This window comes from Phoxinus phoxinus, assembly GCF_949152265.1.
Source record: "Phoxinus phoxinus genome assembly, chromosome: 4".
Taxonomy (NCBI): Eukaryota; Metazoa; Chordata; class Actinopteri; order Cypriniformes; family Leuciscidae; genus Phoxinus; species Phoxinus phoxinus.
This window is the reverse complement of record NC_136879.1, coordinates 38,868,476-38,892,622: the sequence shown is the minus strand read 5'-3', so window position 1 is coordinate 38,892,622 and position 24,147 is coordinate 38,868,476. Positions and strand designations below refer to the sequence as shown.

At 40.9% G+C, this 24,147-nt stretch overlaps 3 protein-coding genes across 5 annotated transcripts in view; all 3 read right to left on the bottom strand.

Moving 5' to 3' along the window:
- The window catches only part of LOC306997034 (uncharacterized protein), a 56,029-nt gene that overhangs the window by 26,784 nt on the left and 5,098 nt on the right, over positions 1-24,147 (bottom strand). The window lies entirely within an intron of this gene.
- Positions 7,250-13,259, bottom strand: LOC306996627 (uncharacterized protein). Of its 2 annotated transcripts, XR_013797130.1 has the most exons (4): positions 13,111-13,259; positions 12,822-12,933; positions 8,804-9,052; positions 7,250-8,547 (listed from the first exon to the last, which is right to left on the bottom strand). XR_013797130.1 is itself a non-coding variant. In XM_079609350.1 (2 exons), the coding sequence occupies exons 1-2, from the start codon at positions 8,886-8,888 to the stop codon at positions 7,526-7,528; spliced, it is 1,107 nt and encodes a 368-aa protein (XP_079465476.1). In that variant the 5' UTR covers positions 8,889-9,052; the 3' UTR covers positions 7,254-7,525. The 2 variants fall into 2 exon arrangements, 1 of the variants encoding a protein (XP_079465476.1); XM_079609350.1 differs by lacking the exons at positions 12,822-12,933; positions 13,111-13,259 and having other exon boundaries at positions 7,254-8,547.
- Positions 16,152-23,772, bottom strand: LOC306996626 (uncharacterized protein). Of its 2 annotated transcripts, XM_079609349.1 has the most exons (4): positions 23,445-23,772; positions 22,329-22,565; positions 21,030-21,160; positions 16,152-16,483 (listed from the first exon to the last, which is right to left on the bottom strand). In XM_079609349.1, exons 2-4 carry the CDS (start codon positions 22,411-22,413, stop codon positions 16,472-16,474), a joined length of 228 nt encoding a protein of 75 aa, XP_079465475.1. In that variant the 5' UTR covers positions 22,414-22,565; positions 23,445-23,772; the 3' UTR covers positions 16,152-16,471. The 2 variants fall into 2 exon arrangements, with proteins under 2 accessions (XP_079465475.1, XP_079465474.1); XM_079609348.1 differs by lacking the exon at positions 16,152-16,483 and having other exon boundaries at positions 19,998-21,160.

The following is a 24,147-nucleotide window of genomic DNA, read 5'->3' as shown; positions in this document are numbered from 1 at the left end:
CACTCCCGACCACTTGATGGCGATAACCGATGTTTATGTCTCGCGGGACACTCACGGTCACAGTCGAGTTCAACTTCATATTGCACTGGTCAGTGGTCACGTCTTTCAAAATTTTCAAGGTTTTGTTTGTTTATTTCGCTTACTCTCCCGGAGCACAGTTGCTCTGCTCGCTAGCCTTATGAGAAACGGAAGCGAGCAAAAAGACTGCATCGACCAAATGTAAACAGCCCCCTTTCCGTTTCCGGTAGCGAATTTATATTAACGAGCACTCAGTCCTTCAACAGAATTCAATGGGATTTTACAAAATGACGAATAAAACACGACAGAAACTGTATTTCGCAACACTTTTTGTTTCTGGAACATCAACTAACATCACTAATCACTCGGTGAGTTGCACAGTTTTGTAAACGAACATTATTGGCTGTTTTAATGACATTTTCGGACATGCCCATTGACTCCAATGTTAAATGGGTCCATGGCCAATTCTTTTATAGTCAAAAACTCGAGAGAGGAACCATTGTCAAAAAAATGTTGTCCACCACTCTTGTTCATCCAAAACAAACTACAATATAGACTCAAGGTGTTAAATGCCAGAATTATCCTTTAAGGGGAATAGCTAGTCTGACAATAATGGCAAGAAGGCTTCTACACTTAGCAAACACAGCTAAATGTGGAGACCATAACTATGCATTTAGGTGAGTGGACAGAGGCAAATAATGAATGAACACAAAAAGAATGGTTGGATAAATCAAACAATTTATCGTCGTATAATTTAACCCATTGTACTGTATAAATGGACTGAGGTATGTTCACTGTCGTGTAAGCCACTATAAAAATAATTATAATAAGTAAATTTGTGTGGTGCAAGGTTTATGCAAACAACAAATAAAGGCATAAATAAACTTCTGACATCCTCTTATAGCAGGTAATCATGTTTTTTTATTTTTTTTTATTGTACGGAGCAACGGAGGATATAGATTCTTATGTTAGGGGGGTAACAGTTATAAGACCCGAGACCAGATATGATGAAAGAAGACCAGGAGCCGTGAAGTTCAATCAAAAGGATAAAAATTTACTGAAGAATAATTTGCAGTTTCATCGGTAGAGCGAGCGTCAAAGTCTCACGAGGAGGTCGCAAGCCAACTCTACCTTACACAAAAATAATACACCAATTATACCATTTTACAAGGGCAAGCATCGCATCATCATACATCTGATTGGCTAAGAGAACATAAAACCATAAACAATTTCACACATGTGAGCAGATAAAAGGTGCCTATTGCCATTAGTTAGGATAGCTGTCACCAATCCTTAGATTTAGGTCAGCGTTGACCTCACAAGTTAGAGGAGAGCGTCGATGAGGCTGAGCGTTGGGTCCCAAATGCCTACGTAGAAAGTCAAACACACACACACATAACATCGCCAAGGCCGAAGAGTGCTTGAGCTTCGTATTATCAGTTAGCCAAAACATAGCTCCTCAGGAAGAAAGGCAGAGAAATTGCATTGCTCTCAAGAGAAAAATATAATTTCACAAGCACAAAAGAATATAGAAATGATTATGTGATAATGCATATATTTGATTATTGATTTGTATAAAAGTAATGTAAGCATTCAAAAGGAATTAAATATATATATAAATGACTGAAGAGACAAGGGATTTTGACCAACCCTTCACTTAAATTATGGGAAAAAATATGTCATACATAATTTGAAAGATATTTATAATCTATAAATTGCAACAAACTTGTAATTAACACTAAAACTTAAAATTTTGAGTTATTCTTAGACATTTGAAATAGCAGTTTTAGCCATTAAGTCTCAGGAATATGTTTTTATTTCACATGGTTGTGAAATTCTATAGAGGTATAGAGGGTTAACTGAAATTATAAGATTTATGTTGTCCTCCTGGCCTGCAGGCAATTTCTGATGACACCAAGGCAGGCCCTAGTCAGTCAAGTGAGGATCTGCAGGAGGAGGGCAGCCACAGTAGAAAAAGACAGCATGAGGAAGGAGAGACAGTAGTTACAGACAGAAGAAGAAGGGACCGAACAACAAGGAGGGACAGGAGGCAACACAGAGAGAGAGGATGTTGACATGATAATGACATATACAAAGCCAAATCAACCTGACCCTAAAGTTTAGCAAAAACAAGTGATGAAAGACCGAAAATCATGGTATGAGAAGTATCCTTGCCTGCATGTTAGTATGGGTACAGGTGGTGTTCTGTGTTTTCATTGCTCTAAGTACTTCAAGACAGGGAAACCAGCACAAGCCAAGACTATAGACCCAGCTTTTGTCAGTACTGGATTTAAAAACTGGAAAAAAGCACTTGAAAATTTTTCCATACATGAGAAATCAGAGGGTCACAACATTGCTGTTACAACTGCTGCCAATGAAAACAGGCCAGTTATTACACAGTTGTTCCTGTGCTATAAACTATATAACTCATTCTGTGTTCATTAAATAGATCAAACGAGACAAGATGCTGTTTCTGTTTTATTTATCTTAATAACATGTATCATCAGAACAATTTAGTACACTAAAGTAAATATGAAAATTACATGAATATATCTAATTCTAGAAAGAACCAATTAGCACACAATTCCCAACCCCCCGACCCCCCCCCCCCCCGCCAAAAAAAGGATCTTTATTTACACTGTAACAATGTGTCCTAACCAGACATGATGCGATGAGATTCCAGCGACAAATTATTTGTCTGACCACACTAGACGCGACGCACTGCAAAATCAATCAAATCCCACAGTGTGTGGGCGGAGTCTCGCGGCAAGTGTGCAGAACCAGAGAGTAATCTTGACGGCAGTCACTAGAAAATGGATAAGTAGGCTACATAATCATATTCACAAATATTACACTATTCAAACATTATTAAAATACATGTTGTTTGTTCACAGTTTGAACGTTCTTGTCTCCAATTGTTTCATTTCAAGATCTGATGTGAATTATCCATTGTTGCTACAAAGCTGGAGCACTAAATGATAGGGAAAAATGGTGGAGTCGGAGGGACGAGGGTCTATGGTGGAGCCGGGGGGACGAGGGTCTATGGTGGAGTCGGAGGGACGAGGGTCTATGGTGGAGCCGGAGGGACGAGGGTCTATGGTGGAGCCGGAGGGACGAGGGTCTATGGTGGAGCCGGAGGGACGAGGGTCTATGGTGGAGCCGGAGGGACGAGGGTCTATGGTGGAGCCGGAGGGACGAGGGTCTATGGTGGAGCCGGAGGGACGAGGGTCTATGGTGGAGCCGGAGGGACGAGGGTCTATGGTGGAGCCGGAGGGACGAGGGTCTATGGTGGAGTCGGGGGGACGAGGGTCTATGGTGGAGCCGGAGGGACGAGGGTCTATGGTGGAGACGGAGGGACGAGGGTCTATGGTGGAGACGGAGGGACGAGGGTCTATGGTGGAGACGGAGGGACGAGGGTCTATGGTGGAGCCGAGGGTACGAGGGTCTATGGTGGAGCCGAGGGTACGAGGGTCTATGGTGGAGACGGAGGGACGAGGGTCTATGGTGGAGCCGAGGGTACGAGGGCCTATGGTCGAGACGGAGGGACAAAGGTCTATGGTGGAGCCGGAGGGACGAGGGTCTATGGTGGAGCCGGAGGGACGAGGGTCTATGGTGGAGCCGGAGGGACGAGGGTCTATGGTGGAGCCGGAGGGACGAGGGTCTATGGTGGAGCCGGAGGGACGAGGGTCTATGGTGGAGCCGGAGGGACGAGGGTCTATGGTGGAGCCGGAGGGACGAGGGTCTATGGTGGAGCCGGAGGGACGAGGGTCTATGGTGGAGCCGGAGGGACGAGGGTCTATGGTGGAGTCGGAGGGACGAGGGTCTATGGTGGAGTCGGAGGGACGAGGGTCTATGGAGGAGCCGGAGGGACGAGGGTCTATGGTGGAGACGGAGGGACGAGGGTCTATGGTGGAGCCGAGGGTACGAGGGTCTATGGTGGAGACGGAGGGACGAGGGTCTATGGTGGAGCCGAGGGTACGAGGGTCTATGGTGGAGACGGAGGGACGAGGGTCTATGGTGGAGCAGGAGGGACGAGGGTCTATGGTGGAGACGGAGGGACGAGGGTCTATGGTGGAGCAGGAGGGACGAGGGTCTATGGTGGAGACGGAGGGACGAGGGTCTATGGTGGAGCCGGAGGGACGAAGGTCTATGTTGGAGCCGGAGGGACGAAGGTCTATGGTGGAGCCGGAGGGACGAAGGTCTATGGTGGAGCCGGAGGGACGAAGGTCTATGGTGGAGCCGAGGGTGCGAGGAGCCACGGCGGCACCGACAGGTCGGCGGGCCAAGGTGAAGCGAAGGGATCAGCTCCATATTTTATCTCACAGTATTTACTATATGACATTAAAAAGCTAATTTTGCTCACTTGCAACATTTTTTTTACATGAGTGAGAAGGCTTGATAAACGTGTAAAACTCTTCTCATACTGAGTACCGTAGTACGGCTTCTCTCCAGTATGAAGTCGCTCATGTGATTTCAGGGTTCCAGACTTAGTAAAACTCTTGTTCAATTCACATATATTTGCATAGCGCTTTTCACAATACATATCCTTTCAAAGCAGCTTTACAGAAAATGCATTTGTTTAGATTACAATTTAGAGTGATCTGTTATCAGAGGTGACTGTGTCCAAGTTATGCATTTCAGAAATGTACATATACAAATCACGCAGTTAGCTAACAATGAATTCTTTGGAGCTGTTTCAGTCAATTAGCCTAGATGTTGTAAAGCTCTTCCCACAGTCACAACACACATGACCTTTCACTTGATTATGTGTTTTCTGGTGCTGTTTAAAACTGTTCAGTCGTGAAAAACTCTTTCCAGAGAGAGAACACACATAAGGCTTCTCGTCTGAACGAACTTTCAGACTGTGGAATTACAAATTGAAGAATCTGTTTAAGATCTGCCAATGTACAATCGTATGCCCTGTTACATAACATAACATAACATAACATGAAAAACTAAGGTAGAGTCCATTGAATTTAAAGGATAATTCCGGTATTTAACACCTTGAGTCTATATTGTAGTTTGTTTTGGATGAACAAGAGTGGTGGACAACATTTTTTTGACAATGGTTCCTCTCTCGAGTTTTTGATTATAAAAGAATTGGTCCATGGACCCATTTAACATTGGAGTCAATGGGCATGTCTGAAAATGTCATTAAAACAGCCAATAATGTTCGTTTACAAAACTGTGCAACTCACTGAGTGGTTAGTGGTGTTCGTTGATGTTCCAGAAACAAAAAGTGTTGCGAAATACAGTTTCTGTCGTGTTTTATTCGTCATTTTGTAAAATCCCATTGAATTCTGTTGAAGGACTGAGTGCTCGTTAATATAAATGCGCTACCGGAAACGGAAAGGGGGCTGTTTACATTTGGTCGATGTAGTCTTTTTGCTCGCTTCCGTTTCTCATAAGGCTAGCGAGCAGAGCAACTGTGCTCCGGGAGAGTAAGCGAAATAAACAAACAAAACCTTGAAAATATTGAAAGACGTGACCACTGACCAGTGCAATATGAAGTTGAACTCGACTGTGACCGTGAGTGTCCCGCGAGACATAAACATCGGTTATCGCCATCAAGTGGTCGGGAGTGTGCTAACGCTTCAGATTCAAATATTGAGCGGAAGTTACACGGTTGTGAAGTGTCTGAAAAAATAGTTCCACTATAGCAAAATAAACGGATTGGAATCATATATTGCGACGATATATTGTTTATAATCATCAATGAACACCACTAACCACTCGGTGAGTTTAACAGTTTTGTAAACGAACATTATTGGCTGTTTTAATTACATTTTCGGACATGCCCATTGACTCCAATGTTAAATGGGTCCATGGCCAATTCTATTATAGTCAAAAACTCGAGAGAGGAACCATTGTCAAAAAAATGTTGTTCATCCAAAACAAACTACAATATAGACTCAAGGTGTTAAATACCGGAATTATCCTTTAAGGTTCTGATGATGATATCAGCTGTTAAGCAAAGTTTCCAGCAAGAGATTTCTGCCAGTCCTGTAAATTAAATGAGTCAGATTACTTAGACTCTCACCCTTTGTCTTTAATGGCTCTTGGAGCACCTGTCCCAGTCTTTGAATAGTTATGCTAATTGGATTAGGATTGGTAACACTAGAGTCTATGGTGGGTTCCTAAACATGAATACTTCATTTGCATGCTGTGTTTAAGGTCATCACCCAGGTGCTTTGTCTCCATTTCTAAGCACTGCCCACTAAAAGTATATAAACTACAATGTACACGGCGTTAGACATGATGACTGCAGCTACCGACAGCTCGTGTTCTCAATAAACAATCCTGATGAAGGTACGACCAAGTCTCCTGGGGCCTCATTTATAAAACTGTGCGTAGGATACTTACTAAAAGTGTACGTGCGCCCGAAAGCCAAAAATGGCGTGCACAAAAAAATATTCAGACTTATAAAACCGTGCGTACGCCAGAACCTGCGCAGGATTCACTTTATAAATCCCACTCAGCGGAAGATTGTGCGCACATGTCTCCTCCTCGAGATAACCATATATGGAGCTTACAACGCCTAGTTTTACTATGCATATCCTCATCTGCATATCATTTGCATGTGATTATTCATTCACGTGATAACATGTTTAACGGTACAAGACATTAGGAAAATATGAAATCGATGTGCCGTCACATTACATTACATTCCACTGGCCAAATAGTATTTTGAATTGATTTATATTTGTAATGGAAACAGATCGACCTTGTTGTGCATTATATTTGCACAATCTGCTATTATCATGATAAGCAATTATCTCTGTAGTTAAAACATTAAAACACAGCATGCCTAAGGAAAAATGTTCAAAAGCATTGCATCCACAACAAATATTTAAAGGCTATTTATTGAATATAATATATGTATATATATATATATTTTTTTACTTTTCAGTAAATGTCATCATGTAGTTTAAGTGTTTAACTCCGTTAATGAGAATGGCATATTTAATTTAAATGTGTATATCAGAAATAAAACATAGTTTAAATCATTGTTTTATATAAACTGTAGCCTATTTATAATTAGGACTCATTATGAAGATTTACAGTTTTACTTCATCTGCCGTTAGATATGCGTCAGTTTCACTTAACGGCCCAACACGCTCGCTGGCGCGGACATTTAAGGTATGGATATTTGCTTCAAGTGATAGGCTTGGTGAGTGAAATTATATTTGTATTATCTTTCTGTATATGTATAATTTTATTTCGATTTTCTGTCTAAAAGTGACCAAAAAGACATTTAACTCCAGCTCACCATCGGTGTCGCCAAACTGCTCCGTCTCCAAAACGTTTGTACGCATGGGTCAGAGTTTGCGTGCAGGTGCGCACATTTTCCCATCAAGTTTGTTTTTATAAATCACAACTTATGCGTCGGAAGTGGCGTACGCCTCTTTCAGGGCCTGTTTTGTGTGTACGCAACGGTTATAAATGAGGCCCCAGGTCTTCGCTTTTGAGTTTCCTACAAGGTGTTGTTTTAGACTTGATGACAAATTTAAATTGGGTTTTTTTCAGTGTGAATAAACATATGCCTTTTTAAACCTGTTGCATCTTTGAAACTCTTCTCACACTGAGTGCAGTTGTACGGCTTCTCTCCAGTATGAATTCGCTCGTGTGATTTTAGGCGTCCCAACCGTTCGAAACTCTTGTCACAATATGAGCACTTGTGAGGTTTTTCTCCAGTATGAATCCTTTGGTGCTCTTTCAGTTGCTCAGATGTAGTAAAGCTCTTCCCACAGTCACAACACACATGATCTTTCACTCCATCATGTCTTTTCTGGTGCTGTTTAAAACTCTTCAGCCGTGGAAAACTCTTTCCACAGAGAGAACACACATAAGGCTTCTCGTCTGAATGAACTTTCATGTGTTCTTTTAGACTTGATGACAAAATAAAATCTTTCCCACAATGAACACAGTTATATGTTTTTTTTCCAGAGTGACGGAGCAGATGAACACTGAGAGTTGATGCTCGAGAAAAACTCTTTCCACACTGAGTGCATGTATACGGTTTCTCTCCAGTGTGAATTTTTTGGTGCCGTATCAGTTCACCAGATGTAGTAAAGCTCTTCCCACAGTCACAACACACATGATCTTTCACACCGGTGTGTGTTTTCTGGTGAAGTTTAAAACTGTCCAACCGTGAAAAACTCTTTCCACAGAAAGAACACAAATAAGGCTTCTCATCTGAATGAACTTTGAGGTGTGATTTTAGATTTGATGATGACTTAAAACCTTTCCCACACTGATCACAGTTAAACGGTTTTTCGACAGAGTGACGGCGCCGATGAACACTGAGACCTGATGCATCTTTGAAACTCTTCTCACACTGAGTGCATGGATACGGTTTCTCTCCAGTGTGAATTCTCATGTGTTTGTTAAGTTTTCCTTTCTTTTGGAAACTCTTTCCACACTGAGAGCAGGAGTGCAGCTTTTTGGCTTTTGTTCCTTGAGTTTTGAAGTCGCAGTGTTTCTTTACATCATTTAGTTTCTGTCCTTGCTCCTTAACTTCCAGCTGGTCTAAAATAAATGTATTATTAAGTTACAATCAGTTCAATGAGGTTACATGTGAGAATTAAAAACACTTAGCAAGCAGAAAACAAGACACCTGTCTGTATAAAGTATCATTAATGTGCAGAGTTCGGTTCTGTCATTTACTTGTTAATGCGATTAAATCTGGGTTATGATCATTTAGATGCATTTCTCTATCATTTGTCATTCATATTTCAGAACTACTAAAGCAGTCAACAATGAAGAATCAAGAATGGACACCAACCTATTTGTTCCTCAGTATCTTCATGTTTTATTCTGGATGGTTCTGGATCACTCATGTCTTCAATCTCCTCTTTAATAAACTCCATCTTTAACAGTCACACAGATTTCAGCTGCTACTCCTGGAGTTTGTCCTTCTCTTGTAGGATGATGGGAATATTCCCAGTATTTATTGGTGAATTGTTGTGGGAGGGGCTTCACTGCAGGTGTGAACTGTGATCACTGTGTGATACTGACGCCCACAGGACCAGATCTGGAAAAATTAAAGATAAGTTACTGAATTTATACTGGATTACTTTAACAGAAAACGCATATGGTGCCTTTAATGTAGTTCATTTATAGAGCATTTTGATGGTTACATATTAGTAGCATATAAAACAACTGTTGGTTGATCATTTTTATGTAACCCAGGATATAATAAGGATGAAACACAGCACATATTATATTATTCAATTAATATCTAAACTAATCAGAAATCTAACATAAGACGACAGAAATCAACCATTGATTAAGGGACTGAGATTGATGTTGTTAAAGCAGCTCTAGGTAACTTTTCAACCTTCATAATATATTTCTAAGTCTCTTGTGATGGTACATCGACTTACAATAAGTTGAATGACACGTCTGCCATAGCCTGACGGGGTCTGTAGCGTTTTTAATCGTACTTTTAAACTTCGGGTTTCGGGTAGTAACCGGCGAACAAAGAGAACTACAAAATTCGACTGCTTTACGGCATATACGTCACTTCCACTTCCTTAAAGTCGGACGTGCGAGCCAAACTAGCGTTTGTTTGCCAAATGTTATAGTCATGGCCGAAGCAGCACAGAAAAGCAAGAAAGCAAAGGTTTTGTCGGAGGAAAGCAAAAAGAGGAAACGAGAAATTATCAAATATCAAATGAAATCCTATGTCTAAACAGCATGTACAAGTTTGGTAGGGGCTACATTCTTGCAAGTAAATATATAAGATGTACAAAATCATATTTTAGGATACCTAACATGTCTGTTATATTTGTTTATGTGTCTTGCCTCAAGCTAATGCAAATCGATTTGTAAAATTTTCAGATTCATCTATGGTAGCTTGATATTATAATATTGACGATATATGGTTATTATCTACCACTCAAACATTGCATTGAAGTATCATATAGATTCAGTAAAACGGTAACCAATACACTAGGCTACTATAATGACGCTGGCTTGTAAACGTGAGCATCGCGATCATTTGTCGTTTGAAAAAAAAATAAAACCCATGAAATTATATTCATATGACATCCTGAAATATATGCCACTGTACCTGGGATGAAGACATTTCACACGCGACGCAAGCAGAACACCTGCATGTGAACTCCTCCTACAGTGTTCAGGGCCAGGCGCGTCGTTAGACATGAAGCCCCGGACGTTTTTTTTATAGCCCCAGATCTCAATTTTTTTTTTTTATTGATAATTATTATTTTTTAAATAATTTTGTATTTATTTAAAAAAAATTGACCAGGTCTTTTAATCTATCCTTCGGAATCAATCATGTATTAAAGACGATTAAAATGTGTTCAAGCAGATCAAAGTTACTATGGGGTGGTGATGGCGCAATGGATAAGACACATGCCTTTGGTGTGAGAGACCCGGATTCGAATCCACTGTGAGACACCAATGTGTCCCTGAGCAAGACACTTAAAGGTGGGGTATGTAATTCTCTTTTTTGGCCATTTTTTCAAAATTACTTAAAATCCTATTCCTAACCCACTTACAGCCACTGAGTTAGAAGCACTGCAATAAAAATTAAGCAATTTAATCATCTGTGGAACGGGCAGGACTCGAAAAACTCCAGCCAATCATTTCCAAGACCACCTAGAATCATTGGACAGTAAGTGTGTCAATCAAACGGTCGTACCATCCCCCCCTCCCCCCATCCATGTCCATGTTCTTTGAATGGGTGGAGTCAAAGGAAAGAAGGTAGGACCATTTGAGTTGTGTATTTTCAAAATCTGCCGGCCGTTTTGCAAATCACATACCCCACCTTTAACCCCTAGTTGCTCCAGAGGTGTGCGACCTCTGATATATAGCAATTGTAAGTCGCGAATAAATGTAAATACTATGGTTACAGCATGCTTGTATTTAGAGTGCGCACCAGAGGAGAGAGCCTGAAAGAGCCATCTGTTAACTTACAGCTATAGGGCTTGACTGTCATTGTTGTTTGTGGCTTCTGGTGGTAACTAGCTATTATGGACATTAGACACTTTTTAAAAAGTAAAATAAGGAGTCATGATGAACGATACGAGGCGGATGAGAGTTATACTACTGGCGCCATTCCCTCATCATTAAGCTCAGGTCTGTGAAGGCTCTTTAGCAAACCCTGGTCTAACTTATCTAGCCCTGTACTCAATGTGGTATTAATGCAGAACATGTATAAGTACGTGGGACCTTACAATTTTGCCTATAGCTAATCCATTTTGTGAGCCATATTCCGTTTCTCGTGAAGAATGTAGATGAAGTAACCTATTCAACTGATTTGTGTAAATTAACGTTAACGTTATTCCCCTCAGATGGATAGCTAGCTAGATATCAGGGGCCGTATTACAGGAAGAGTCTAAGATAGGATTTTCCCCAATTGGTATTACCGATGCAAATACTAAATAACTTTAGGAATCTTATCTTGCTTCATCCTATCTTATTTCAGGTTAGGAAATCCTAACGTCGCTAGCATCAACTTTTCTGTCTGATACCTATAGCAACCGATGTCACTTTTCTCATCTCGCGAGCTAAACGGCCTTTAATCGCTGTTTTGCCGCCATTTTTTTTAATGAAACATACACTGAAAATGGAGAATTAACAACAACTCAATCATTGTTTCATTCCTATCATTGAACTTCAAGTCAGATGACTATGCGTTCAGACAGGACGCGAATAGCGCGTCAGGCGCGAGTGATTTCTATGTTATGTCAATGCAAAGACGCGTACGCGCGTAAAAAATTCCCGCGGCGCGGTTGATTTGGTTAGTGCTATTTGTGCATTCATGCGTTTGACGAGCTGAAAAATCTGAACTTCTGCGTCTATTCGCGCCGCGTTAATCAATCAGGAGCCTGCTTGCTGCTGTCACGTGGTGAAGTGACACAGTTAGTGTTATATTATGTTTGGCCTCAATAAATTATTTTGTAATATGACTAAAATGCCTGGTGTGGTTCTAATGCACAACAAAGCAAATCTTTCACATAAAAACTAGATTTTAATATATGAGAGATAGGCTACTCATTTTGTATTGAATGCTATTTATTCCATATATACTCTAGATTATATGAAACATTATTATTTGAATGTAAAGACACAGTATATATATATATATATATATAGTTTTGTATTCATTTTTTTAAATATTATTTAATATTCATGTATTATTTATTTGTGTTTATGTGAATAGCTGTTACAGTTTTACAAATAAAGCATTCTATATTTTACCTATCATTTAAAATGCTACAAAAAATGCACCTGAATGCAGGAAATGAAGTGTTTAATGCCCAATGTTTCCTGGGGGAGGTCCCCCAGACCCCCCATTTATATTATTATTGCTTATTATGTGCCTATGCTATGAGTAGAAGAGTTACTAAAAGCGCAGAGTTACCAAAATTTGGTCAGATTCCAAAGCGCTCTTGATCAGAACCAAGGAGAGCGATCGCGGATAGGTCCGTCCTGCACCGAAACTTTTTAACAATGCTACAAAATATTTGAAGAACATCAAGCTATTAAAATCTATATAATGTATACGTACAGATAATATAACAGTATATTAGTCAGTAATTTTTATTTTGGTTTAACAGTGATTGGATAACGTTTTTAATTTAAGGCCCACCCACAATTGGTCTGGCCCATCCAAAACTGGAATCCTGGCGCCGTGCCTGGACTAGGCTACTATAATGAGGCTACATATAGATCAAAACTAATTTAATTCTCTGTACGTTACGTTACGCTACGAACAATGTTAGGCAACACAACAACATACATTCTTACATGATAAATATAACATCTCTGACCTGCAAACTGGAAATATACGACATCCGGAGAAAATATTCCACATTTGTCCTTCATTCACTTTCAGCTTCAAATGGTTAAAATTTCAGCGCTCGTCTCGTGTCTCTCGCGCTTCTATAGTAGTGAGAAAGAAAACACAAATCGGTAAAACAGAGGATTAACCAGTGTTTTCGCTATATACACTAGCCAAAGTAGTGTCTCGGCCCGCCGCTGCGCTTCAGAATCGGGTCGGGCAGACGCAGGCTGACACACAATAATAATCTACACCGGTCACCATTACTTTGTACCCACGTTCTCACTACACGCTGTTCTGTTGTCAATAAACACACGATGCCATCGACGTTTACACACTCTCTCTCTCTCTCTCTGTGTGTGTGTGCTACGACTCTTGAGTGACGCCGGGGTCCTATGAGGAGCTGGTAGCTGTCTCAATCGTGCCTGTAGGAGCGGTAACCATAGTGATAATATACCATCTATGACTGAGCTGAGTCGGTGATTTTCTGAACTGAAAAAAAATCGACTGTATAAACATAGACATGTATAAAGGCTAGATGGCTCAAGGCGGAGTCAGCTGTGTCGTCACTTTGGCGGCCATCTTAGGTCAGGAGACTGCGCTGCTGCTCCCTGCTGCTGTGGACGGAAGGTGAGTGACAAATGCTCGTAACTTGCTGAATTCTTGACGGATTTACAAACGGTTTGGTTTATTACAAACCTTATTAACGTGGCTATGATTTGTGCTGATGCCGATGTTTAAATTGTAGCTTCACGTTTTGAGAAACGCTTAACATTGCAGCGTAGATGTGTGTTTCATGGCATCCCTGACGTTTATGACACACCAAGCCGTTTGAAAATCGGTTGAAAATTGAGCAAAATATAGTTATTTCAGCACTACATGCACAATAGACTTTAATGTTATAACTGGACGAGCGGTCCTGTCCTAAGATGGCCGCCGTGTGACGTCGTCGGGTCCCATTGGCTCTCAGCGCCGGTAAGCCATCTAGCCTTTATACATGTCTATGTGTATAAATCAGGGGGGCAGTGTTCCGAAAGATATTGAAGCCGACCTGGGCGCCGCCATTGGCTAGCGGACCCCCACCTGCTGTTAGCATTCCATTGACTCCCATTCATTTTGGCGTCACTTTGACAGCGAATAACTTTACATCTGAGGCGTTTAAAGACACCGTTTGTCCATTGTTTATTTCTAAAGAAACACGAAAATGTATAAAAGGCTCCATTACCTTGTATCTTACGTTATGGCCCCGTAGAAGCAGTTTTTGTAAAAACAGGCTAACGATTGCGTCATACCCGCGCGACTCTGTCGCACAAGTCGAAAAATTACCGTATGGACAGGCAGAGAAGCTCGCAAGGAATCGGGAGGACGTGGAGGCATAAAGTCAAGGGAGAAGCCCATAGAGAGTGATAAAGTTGCTCCCGTTGCTAGCTCATGGACAGCAAATACCCACGCTCTCCGTCTCTGCGAGATTCGGAAGGGAATGATTCAGATTTCTCTCGGCACAGCTACTAGAAGACCTACAGGTTGCTCACGTCACATCTACGTCGTCAAGCTCAGTTTGAGCCTGCGCAGTTCGCCTTGCGATCAGGAAGTAAGTGCTTCTAATTGACTTCACTGCTCTCCGTTGAAACCTATGGGGTCGCTGTGTCCAGTTTATATACTGTCTATGGTATAAATGCCACTCGCTCCGTGCACAAAATGGCGACCGTTGACGTTCGAACCCTGAGTGTGCGGGCCAGTACTTCCGGTGAAAACTTCTGACATCAAGAGCGGGAGACAGCGAGAGCAAGAGACAACAGCGACCGAGTTCCATTACTAGAGAGATAATTTTTCACAATGAGTGTTTTTTAGGAATCAAGAGAGACGACTTGCCTTTCGGAGGGTAACACTTCATTGTTGTGTGCCGTTATGTACCGTTTCGTCACGTTACAACAAAGTCAGCTTTCATGCATCTGTTTCATTAATAATTATCGGTCTGGTGTTTATAAGCAGCGCATACAGTATTTTACTATGTGTAAAATATACACAAACTTATAGTACATTTTTGTGGTAGTGTTACCAACAGTTAAAAATGTAAATGTAAAATATGTGATGATACTGATCGAGTAAGTGAAAATATATAGGCTATGCAGAAATGAGAAAATAGTATTTATGGAGATAAATTGTAGCCTATCACAGGGCAAACATGTGAATGTGCACGGGGTATTTTATTTAACAACTTTAATCGTAGTTGTAATTATATTTACAGTTGTCATTGGGTATGCAGCATGAGTCCAATACAATCTTCTGTTCGTGAACAGTTGTATTTCATTCATTAATCTGACTATGCATCCGTGCATTTAATTGCCATTGGCTCGTGTGATAGTAATATGGATCTTGGTAGTATTTTAAGTTATATAATTGATTCTATAAACAACTATAAAAGGTAATTTTCGGCTTTCTCCGGCTCCCTGCACCGGGCATAATGCGAAACCGGAAGTGTCTAACCGCACACTCGCTGTTCAGAAATCCAAAATGGCGGCCACGTGCAACTAGTCCATGAAGAGACAAAAAACAATCACCTCGTTTTTTCAAAAACCAAACAATGTAAGTATCCTTTGCCTGTTGACTTTCCCAGATCATGTGGCAGATTAGATTTGTTAAGGGGAATAGCTAGTCTGACAATAATGGCAAGAAGGCTTCTGCACTTTGCAAACACAGCAAAATGTGGAGACCATAACTATGCATTTAGGTGAGTGGACAGAGGCAAATAATGAATAAACACAAAAAGAATGGTTGGATAAATCAAACAATTTATCGTCGTATAATTTAACCCATTGTACTGTATAAATTGACTGAGGTATGTTCACTGTCGTGTAAGCCACTATAAAAAATAATTATAATAAGTAAATTTGTGTGGTGCAAGGTTTATGCAAACAACAAATAAAGGCATAAATCAACTTTTGACATCCTCTTATTGTCAGGTTTGGTGCAGGATGCCGAAGACGAGGACACGGGTATTCGAATGCAGTTAGTTTATTAAATGAATAAACTCTCAGGAATAACAGAAAACAATCAAGGACTTCAGAACACACTACCTTATACTGACGACGACCAACAAACACTAAGGGAAAACACAGGGCTTAAAAGAACTGGGGTTAATGGGAAAATTAACAAGATGCAGGTGTCGGGAATTACTAATTAAACAGGGGAAACAGGGAAAAACTAACAGGACTAAACCAAAAATCACAAAGACAGGGGGAAACAAGATCACAACACAGAACAAAACACATTAACAATGTGACACTTATAGCAGGAAATCATGTTTTTTTTTTTTTTTTACGGAGCAACGGAGGATATAGATTCTTAAATTATGGGCTATGAAAAACATTTCTTAATATGTCATACATAATTTGAAAGATATTTATAATATATAAATTGCAACAAACTTGTAATTAACACTTAAACTTAAAATTTTGAGTTATTCTTAGACATTTGAAATAGCAGTTTTAGCCATTAAGTCTCAGGAATATGTTTTTATTTCACATGGTTGTGAAATTCTATAGAGGTACAAAGGGTTAACTGAAATTATAAGATTTAAAATGTTGTCCTCCTGGCCTGCAGGCAATTTCTGATGACACCAAGGCAGGCCCTAGTCAGTCAAGTGAGGATCTGCAGGAGGAGGGCAGCCACAGTAGAAAAAGACAGCATGAGGAAGGAGAGACAGTAGTTACAGACAGAAGAAGAAGGGACAGAACAACAAGGAGGGACAGGAGGAAACAAAGAGACAGAAGATGTTGACATGATAATGACATATACAAAGCCAAATCAACCTGACCCTAAAGTTTTGCAAAAACAAGTGATGAAAGACCGAAAATCATGGTATGAGAAGTATCCTTGCCTGCATGTTAGTATGGGTACAGGTGGTGTTCTGTGTTTTCATTGCTCTAAGTACTTCAAGACAGGGAAACCAGCACAAGCCAAGAGTATAGACCCAGCTTTTGTCAGTACTGGATTTAAAAACTGGAAAAAAGCACTTGAAAATTTTTCCATACATGAACAATCAGAGGGTCACAACATTGCTGTTACAACTGCTGCCAATGAAAACAGGCCAGTTACTACACAGTTGTTCCTGTGCTATAAACTATATAACTCATTCTGTGTTCATTAAATAGATCAAACGAGACAAGATGCTGTTTCTGTTTTATTTATCATAATAACATGTATCATCAGAACAATTTAGTACACTAAAGTAAATATGAAAATTACATTAATATATCTAATTCTAGAAAGAACTAATTAGCACACAATTAACCCCCCCCCCAAAAAAAACAACAACTTTATTTACACTGTAACAATGTGTCCTAACCAGACATGATGCGACAAATTATTTGTCTGACCACAAAATGCAAAATCAATCAAATCCCACAGTGTGTGGGTGGAGTCTCGCTGCAAGTGCCCAGAACCAGAGAGTAATCTTGACGGCACTCACTAGCAAATGGATAAGTAGGCTACATAATCATATTCACAAATATTACACTATTCAAACATTATTAAAATACATGTTGTTTGTTCACAGTTTGAACGTTCTTGTTTCCAATTGTTGCATTTCAAGATCTGAGGTGAATTATCCATTGTTGCTACAAAGCTGGAGCACTAAATGATAGGGGGAAAAAGCCAGAGAGACGAGGGTCTCTGGTGGAGCCAGAGTATAACTTTTAAGTCCGCGGCGCAGGCATGGTCTATGGTGGAGCAGGAGGGACGAAGGTCTCTGGTCGAGCCAGAGGGACGAGGGTCTCTGGTGGAGCCGGGGGGACGAGGGTCTATGGTGGAGCCGGAGGGACGAGGCTCTATGGTGGAGCAGGAGGGACGAAGGTCTATGGTGGAGCCGAGGGTACGAAGGTCTCTGGTGGAGCCGGAGGGACGAGGGTCTCTGGTGGAGCCGGAGGGACGAGGGTCTATGGTGGAGCCGGAGGGACGAGGGTCTATGGTGGAGCCGGAGGGACGAGGGTCTATGGTGGAGCCGGAGGGACGAGGGTCTATGGTGGAGCCGGAGGGACGAGGGTCTATGGTGGAGCCGGAGGGACGAGGGTCTCTGGTGGAGCCGGAGGGACGAGGGTCTATGTTGGAGCCGGAGGGACGAGGGTCTATGGTGGAGCCGGAGGGACGAGGGTCTATGGTGGAGCAGGAGGGACGAAGGTCTATGGTGGAGCCGGAGGGACGAAGGTCTATGGTGGAGCCGGAGGGACAAAGGTCTATGGTGGAGCCGAGGGTACGAAGGCCTATGGTGGAGCTGGATGGACAAAGGTCTATGGTGGAGCTGGATGGACAAAGGCCTATGGTGGAGCCAGAGGGACAAAGGTCTATGGTGGAGCCGGAGGGTGCGAGGAGCCACGGCGGCACCGACAGGTCGGCGGGCCAAGGTGAAGCGAAGGGATCAGCTCCATATTTTATCTCACAGTATTTACTATATGACATTAAAAAGCTAATTTTGCTCACTTGCAACATTTTTTTTACATGAGTGAGAAGGCTTGATAAACGTGTAAAACTCTTCTCACACTGAGTACCGTAGTACGGCTTCTCTCCAGTATGAAGTCGCTCATGTGATTTCAGGGTTCCAGACTTAGTAAAACTCTTGTTCAATTCACATATATTTGCATAGCGCTTTTCACAATACATATCCTTTCAAAGCAGCTTTACAGAAAATGCATTTGTTTAGATTACAATTTATAGTGATCTGTTATCAGAGGTGACTGTGTCCAAGTTATGCATTTCAGAAATGTACATATACAAATCACGCAGTTAGCTAACAATGAATTCTTTGGAGCTGTTTCAGTCAATTAGCCTAGATGCAGTAAAGCTCTTCCCACACTCACAACACACATGATCTCTCACTTCATCATGTGTTTTCTGGTGTAGTTTAAAACTCTTTAGCCATGAAAAACTCTTTCCACAGAGAGAACACACATAAGGCTTCTCATCTGAACGAACTTTCAGGCTGTGGAATTACAAATTTAAGAATGTGTTTAAGATCTCCCAATGTACAATCGTATGCCCTGTTACATTATGGCGCTTTTCCACTGCATGGTACGGTACGGTTCAGTACGGCACGGCACGCTTTTCCACTGCATGGTACGGTACGGCTCGGTTTGGTACGGCTCACTTATGGCGCATTTCCACTGCATGGTACGGTACGGCACGGCTCGATTTAAATGGTACCACCTCTGTTGAGGTTCCAAGCTTACCGTACCGATACTAAATGTGACGTGAAAACACTGCAGATCACTGATTGGTCAGACAGAATCGTCACTTCAGCGTCATTGTATTTGCGATACGAGACACTAAACCCGCTAGATTTAAATAGCCAGACAACAGCCAACGCAGTAGCACCTGTTTTTAGAGTATTTACTTGACAAAAGAAGTAAAAAAAAATCAAACAAGAAATGGCTGAATCGTGGTCAGTGGACGAGGTGCAGACGTTCCTCTCGTTGGTTGCCGAGGAGCGGATCCAGCGAGAGCTGGATGGGGCAATACGGAATGAAAAAGTGTTCCAAGAAGTAGCACAGCTCACAGCCGCACACGGCTACCACCGGACCTACAAACAGTGTAGGGAAGGAACAAATAAAAAAAAACTAAAAAGTGACTACCGAGCCAGTAGAGGCGGCAACTATTAACGATCAGTCCCACCAACTTTGAAGCGGTACTAACTGCAGTGGAAAAGCAACCGAGCTAAAGCGAACCGAACCGTACCGAGTCGAGTCGTACCACGCAGTGGAAAAGCGAAGCGAGCCGAACCGTTCCGCGCCGAGTCGAACCGTACCGAGCCGTACCATGCAGTGGAAAAGCGCCATTACATAACATGAAAAAATAAGGAAGAGTCCATTTAATTTAAGGTTCTGATGATGATATCAGCTGTTAAGCAAAGTTTCCAGCAAGAGATTCCTGCCAGTCCTGTAAGTTAAATGAGTCAGATTACTGAGACTCTCACCCTTTGTCTTTAATGGCTCTTGGAGCCCCTGTCCCAGTCTTTGAATAGTTATGCTAATTGGATTAGGATTGGTAACACTAGAGTCTATGGTGGGTTCCTAAACATGGATACTTCATTTGCATGCTTTGTTTAAGGTCGTCACCCAGGTGCTTTGTCTCCATTTCTAAGCACTGCCCACTAAAAGTATGTAAACTACAATGTACACATCGTTAGACTTGATGACTGCAGCTACCGACAGCTCGTGTTCTCAATAAACAATCCTGATGAAGGTAAGACCAACTCTCCTGGTCTTCGCTTCTGAGTTTCCTACAAGGTGTTGTTTTAGACTTGATGACAAATTGAAATAGTTTTTTCCCCAGTGTGAATAAACATATGCTTTTTTAAACCTGTTGCATCTTTGAAACTCTTCTCACACTGAGTACAGTTGTACGGCTTCTCTCCAGTATGAATTCGCTCATGTGATTTTAGGCGTACCAACCGAGCAAAACTCTTGTCACAATATGAGCACTTGTGAGGTTTATCTCCAGTATGCATTTGTTGGTGCTGTTTCAGTTGCTCAGATGTAGTAAAGCTCTTCCCACAGTCACAACACACATGATCTTTCACTCCATTATGTGTTTTCTGGTGTTGTTTAAAACTCTTCCGCCGTGGAAAACGCTTTCCACAGAGAGAACACACATAAGGCTTCTCGTCTGAATGAACTTTCATGTGTTCTTTTAGACTTGATGACAAAATAAAATCTTTACCACACTGATCACAGTTATATGTTTTTTTTCCAGAGTGACGGAGCAGATGAACACTGAGAGTTGATGCTCGAGAAAAACTCTTTCCACACTGAGTGCATGAATACGGTTTCTCTCCAGTGTGAACTCTTTGGTGCCGTTTCAGTTCACAGGACGCAGTAAAGCTCTTCCCACAGTCACAACACACATGATCTTTCACACCGGTGTGTATTTTCTGGTGAAGTTTAAAACTGTCCATGCGTGAAAAACTCTTTCCACAGAAAGAACACACATAAGGCTTCTCACCTGAATGAACTTTGAGGTGTTGCATTAGATTTGAAGATGAATTAAAACCTTTACCGCACTGATCACACTTGAATGGTTTTTCTCCAGAGTGAATGTGCAGATGTTTACTTAGATTTGATGTTTGAGAAAAACTCTTTCCACACTGAGTGCATGTAAACGGTTTCTCTCCAGTGTGAATTCTCATGTGTATCATAAGGCTTACTTTCTTTTGTAAACTCTTTCCACACTGAGAGCAGGAGTGCAGCTTTTTGGCTTTTGTTCCGTGAGTTTTGAAGTCGCAGTGTTTCTTTACATCATTTAGTTTCTGTCTTTGCTCCTTCACTTCCAGCTGGTCTAAAATAAACATATTAATCAGTTAGAATCAGTTCAATGAGGTTACATGTGAGAATTAAAAACACTTAGCAAGCAGAAAACAAGACACCTGTCTGTATAACGTATCTTTAAAGGGGTCATGACATGAGAAACCAAATTTGCCTTGATCTTTTGGTATATAAGAGGTCTTTGTACCATTAAAACGTCCTGCAAGTTTTATAGCTTAAGACGTCCTCCCCATTATAAACGAATCATTTATTTAATCAAGCTCTAAATACAGCTCGTTCTGGATCCATGGTAAGAAGTGACGTCACGGTACGAAGTGACGTACCAGCGTTTGCATATGACCGCCTCCAGCGTAAGGCAACTACGCTCATTTCGTATCATCGTCGCGCCCGCGCGCCTCACAAGTGTTCAGTCGACGGACAGCGAGTGGGTCTGTGTACAGGGAAATTACGATGCCACGCAGATGTGCTGTTCCTGGCTGTGGACAAACAACATCTTTGAATACGCTACGAAAGATCCAGTCGTCAGGGAAAAATGGATGCACTTTATTTTTTGCGGACGTCTCAGTAACGGCAGTGTTAGTTTAAGCGTTAGTTAATCCTTTTGAAGGATGACTGTTTTGAGAACAAATCCCAAAATGATGCTGGCTTTGCCAGAAAACTGTTGCTCAAAGATAAGTCCGTGCCGACTATTCTGGCCTCAACATCGACGACGCAAACTGTAAGTAATGTATTTAAAACTTTAAACTACTTTTTAAATACGCTGAATCCGCAAATGTTCTGGCTGGGGGCGTTAATAATTGATGCATAGGCACTGACGTTAGCCAATCATAACAGTGGGCGTTAACACTGAACTCTTAAAGGGGAAACACCCCCAAAACAGACTGTTTGAATCAGAGGATGAGAAACAGGGTGGGAAAAGGTCATAAATCACTACATTTTAAAAGTTTTTTGTAAAAAAAAACCTATAGTAATACTATAATTGCACCTAAGGGAACATAATAATAAAATTTAAAAAAACATGTCATGACCCCTTTAATGTGCAAAGTTCAGTTCTGTCGTTCACTTGTTAATGCGATTAAATCTGGGTTATGGTCATTTAGATGCATTTCTCTATCATTTGTCATCCATATTTCAGAGCTACTAAAGCAGTCAACAATGAAGAATCAAGAATGGACACCAACCTATTTGTTGCTCAGTATCTTCATGTTTTATTCTGGATGGTTCTGGATCCCTCATGTCTTCAGTCTCCTCTTTAATAAACTCCATCTTTAACAGTCACACAGATTTCAGCTGCTACTCCTGGAGTTTGTCGTCCTCTTGTAGGATGATGGGAATATTTCCAGTATTTATTGGTGAATTGTGGGAGGGGCTTCACTGCAGGTGTGAACTGTGTGATACTGACGCCCACAGGACCAGATCTGGAAAAATCAAAGATAAGTTACTGAATTTATACTGGATTACTTTAACAGTAAACACATATGGTGCCTTTAATGTAGTTCATTTATAGAGCATTTTGATGGTTACATATTAGTAGCATATAAAACAACTGTAGGTTGATCATTTTCATGTAACCCATGATGAGGATGAAATGGGGCACAGATTATATTATTTAATTAATATCTAAACTAATCAGAAATATAACATAAGACGACAGAAACCATTGATTAAGGGACTGAGAATGAAGGTCACAAAATGAAATAATCTAACACGACCATCAAAATGTGGATAACAAGTACTACAAGATTATGATCATTTAAATGTTTTTTTTTTTTGTTTTCAGATTAATTTAGCATATATTGCTCATTATTTAATTTAATTGATCATATATTGCAATTTTCGGTTGAACTAAGCTAAAGCTTTCTTAATTGGTGAATTGTTGTGAGGGACACCAGATCTGCCAAATCTGAGGTTACAGAGTTTATACTGAAGTACTTTAATAATTACACTTCTTAAATGAATTACCATGTGTGCTTGACTTAAGAATAATAGATAATTTTGATACGGTTATATGGTAGCATTTAAAACGGCTCTATATGAAGGTTGTTCATTTTTATGTGACTTGTATGTGATTTTATAAGGATGAAACAAGTCCCATGTTAAATTATTTAATTAATATATCAATTAAACAGGAATCTAACAAAGATAACAGAAATATTGTAATACACAATATGCCTTTATACATCAGACTACATAGCGAATAGAGGCTGATCAAAACTAATGATTTAATTATCTGTACGTTAGGCTACGAACAATGTACATTTAGGCAATTCTTACATTAGAAATATAACATCTCTCACCTGCAGATTGGAAATATACGACATCCGAAGAAAATATTCCACATTTGTCCTTCATCCACGATCGTTAACAGCGTCACTTTCAGCTTCAAATTGTTAAAGTTTCGGCGCTCGTCTCGTGTCTCTCGCGCTTCTATCTTTTATTGCATTAACAAGAACATTAACATAATATACACTTACAGGGGATCACAACGTGTTCGACTTTTACATTCATAGTAGCGTCAAAGGAAACAACAAAAAAAAAAAGAGAGAGAGAAGAAAGAAAACAAAACTATAGAGGAGAAGAAAGAAAACAAAACTATAGAGAGGCTCTCGCGCTTCTCTCTTCTGCGCATGCTCAGTGCGCGCGGTGTCTTTCTTAAAGGGGCCGCATTCAGTAAATCACATCAGATCTGTGTTGCTGGGCTCCAACATGTAGAAGAACAAAAGTCAGTCAATCTCCAATAATGCCACATGTTTCTTAAGGGACCGTTCGGAAATTATGGAATGGACCACCGGAGGAAAATAGTGTAGGGAGGGTCTTCATTTTTTGTTGAGGGGAGGGTCATCCAACTTTTTTTAGTCTAGGGGGAGGGTCACCCAAATTTTGTATTGTATTTTGTATTCATGATAGCGCCATATGTAGCGCCATATAGCTCTCTCAGTCTCGGCCCCCAATCGCTAGCAGATGGGTCTGACTCAACAAAAATCGTTTGACAGTGCGTCC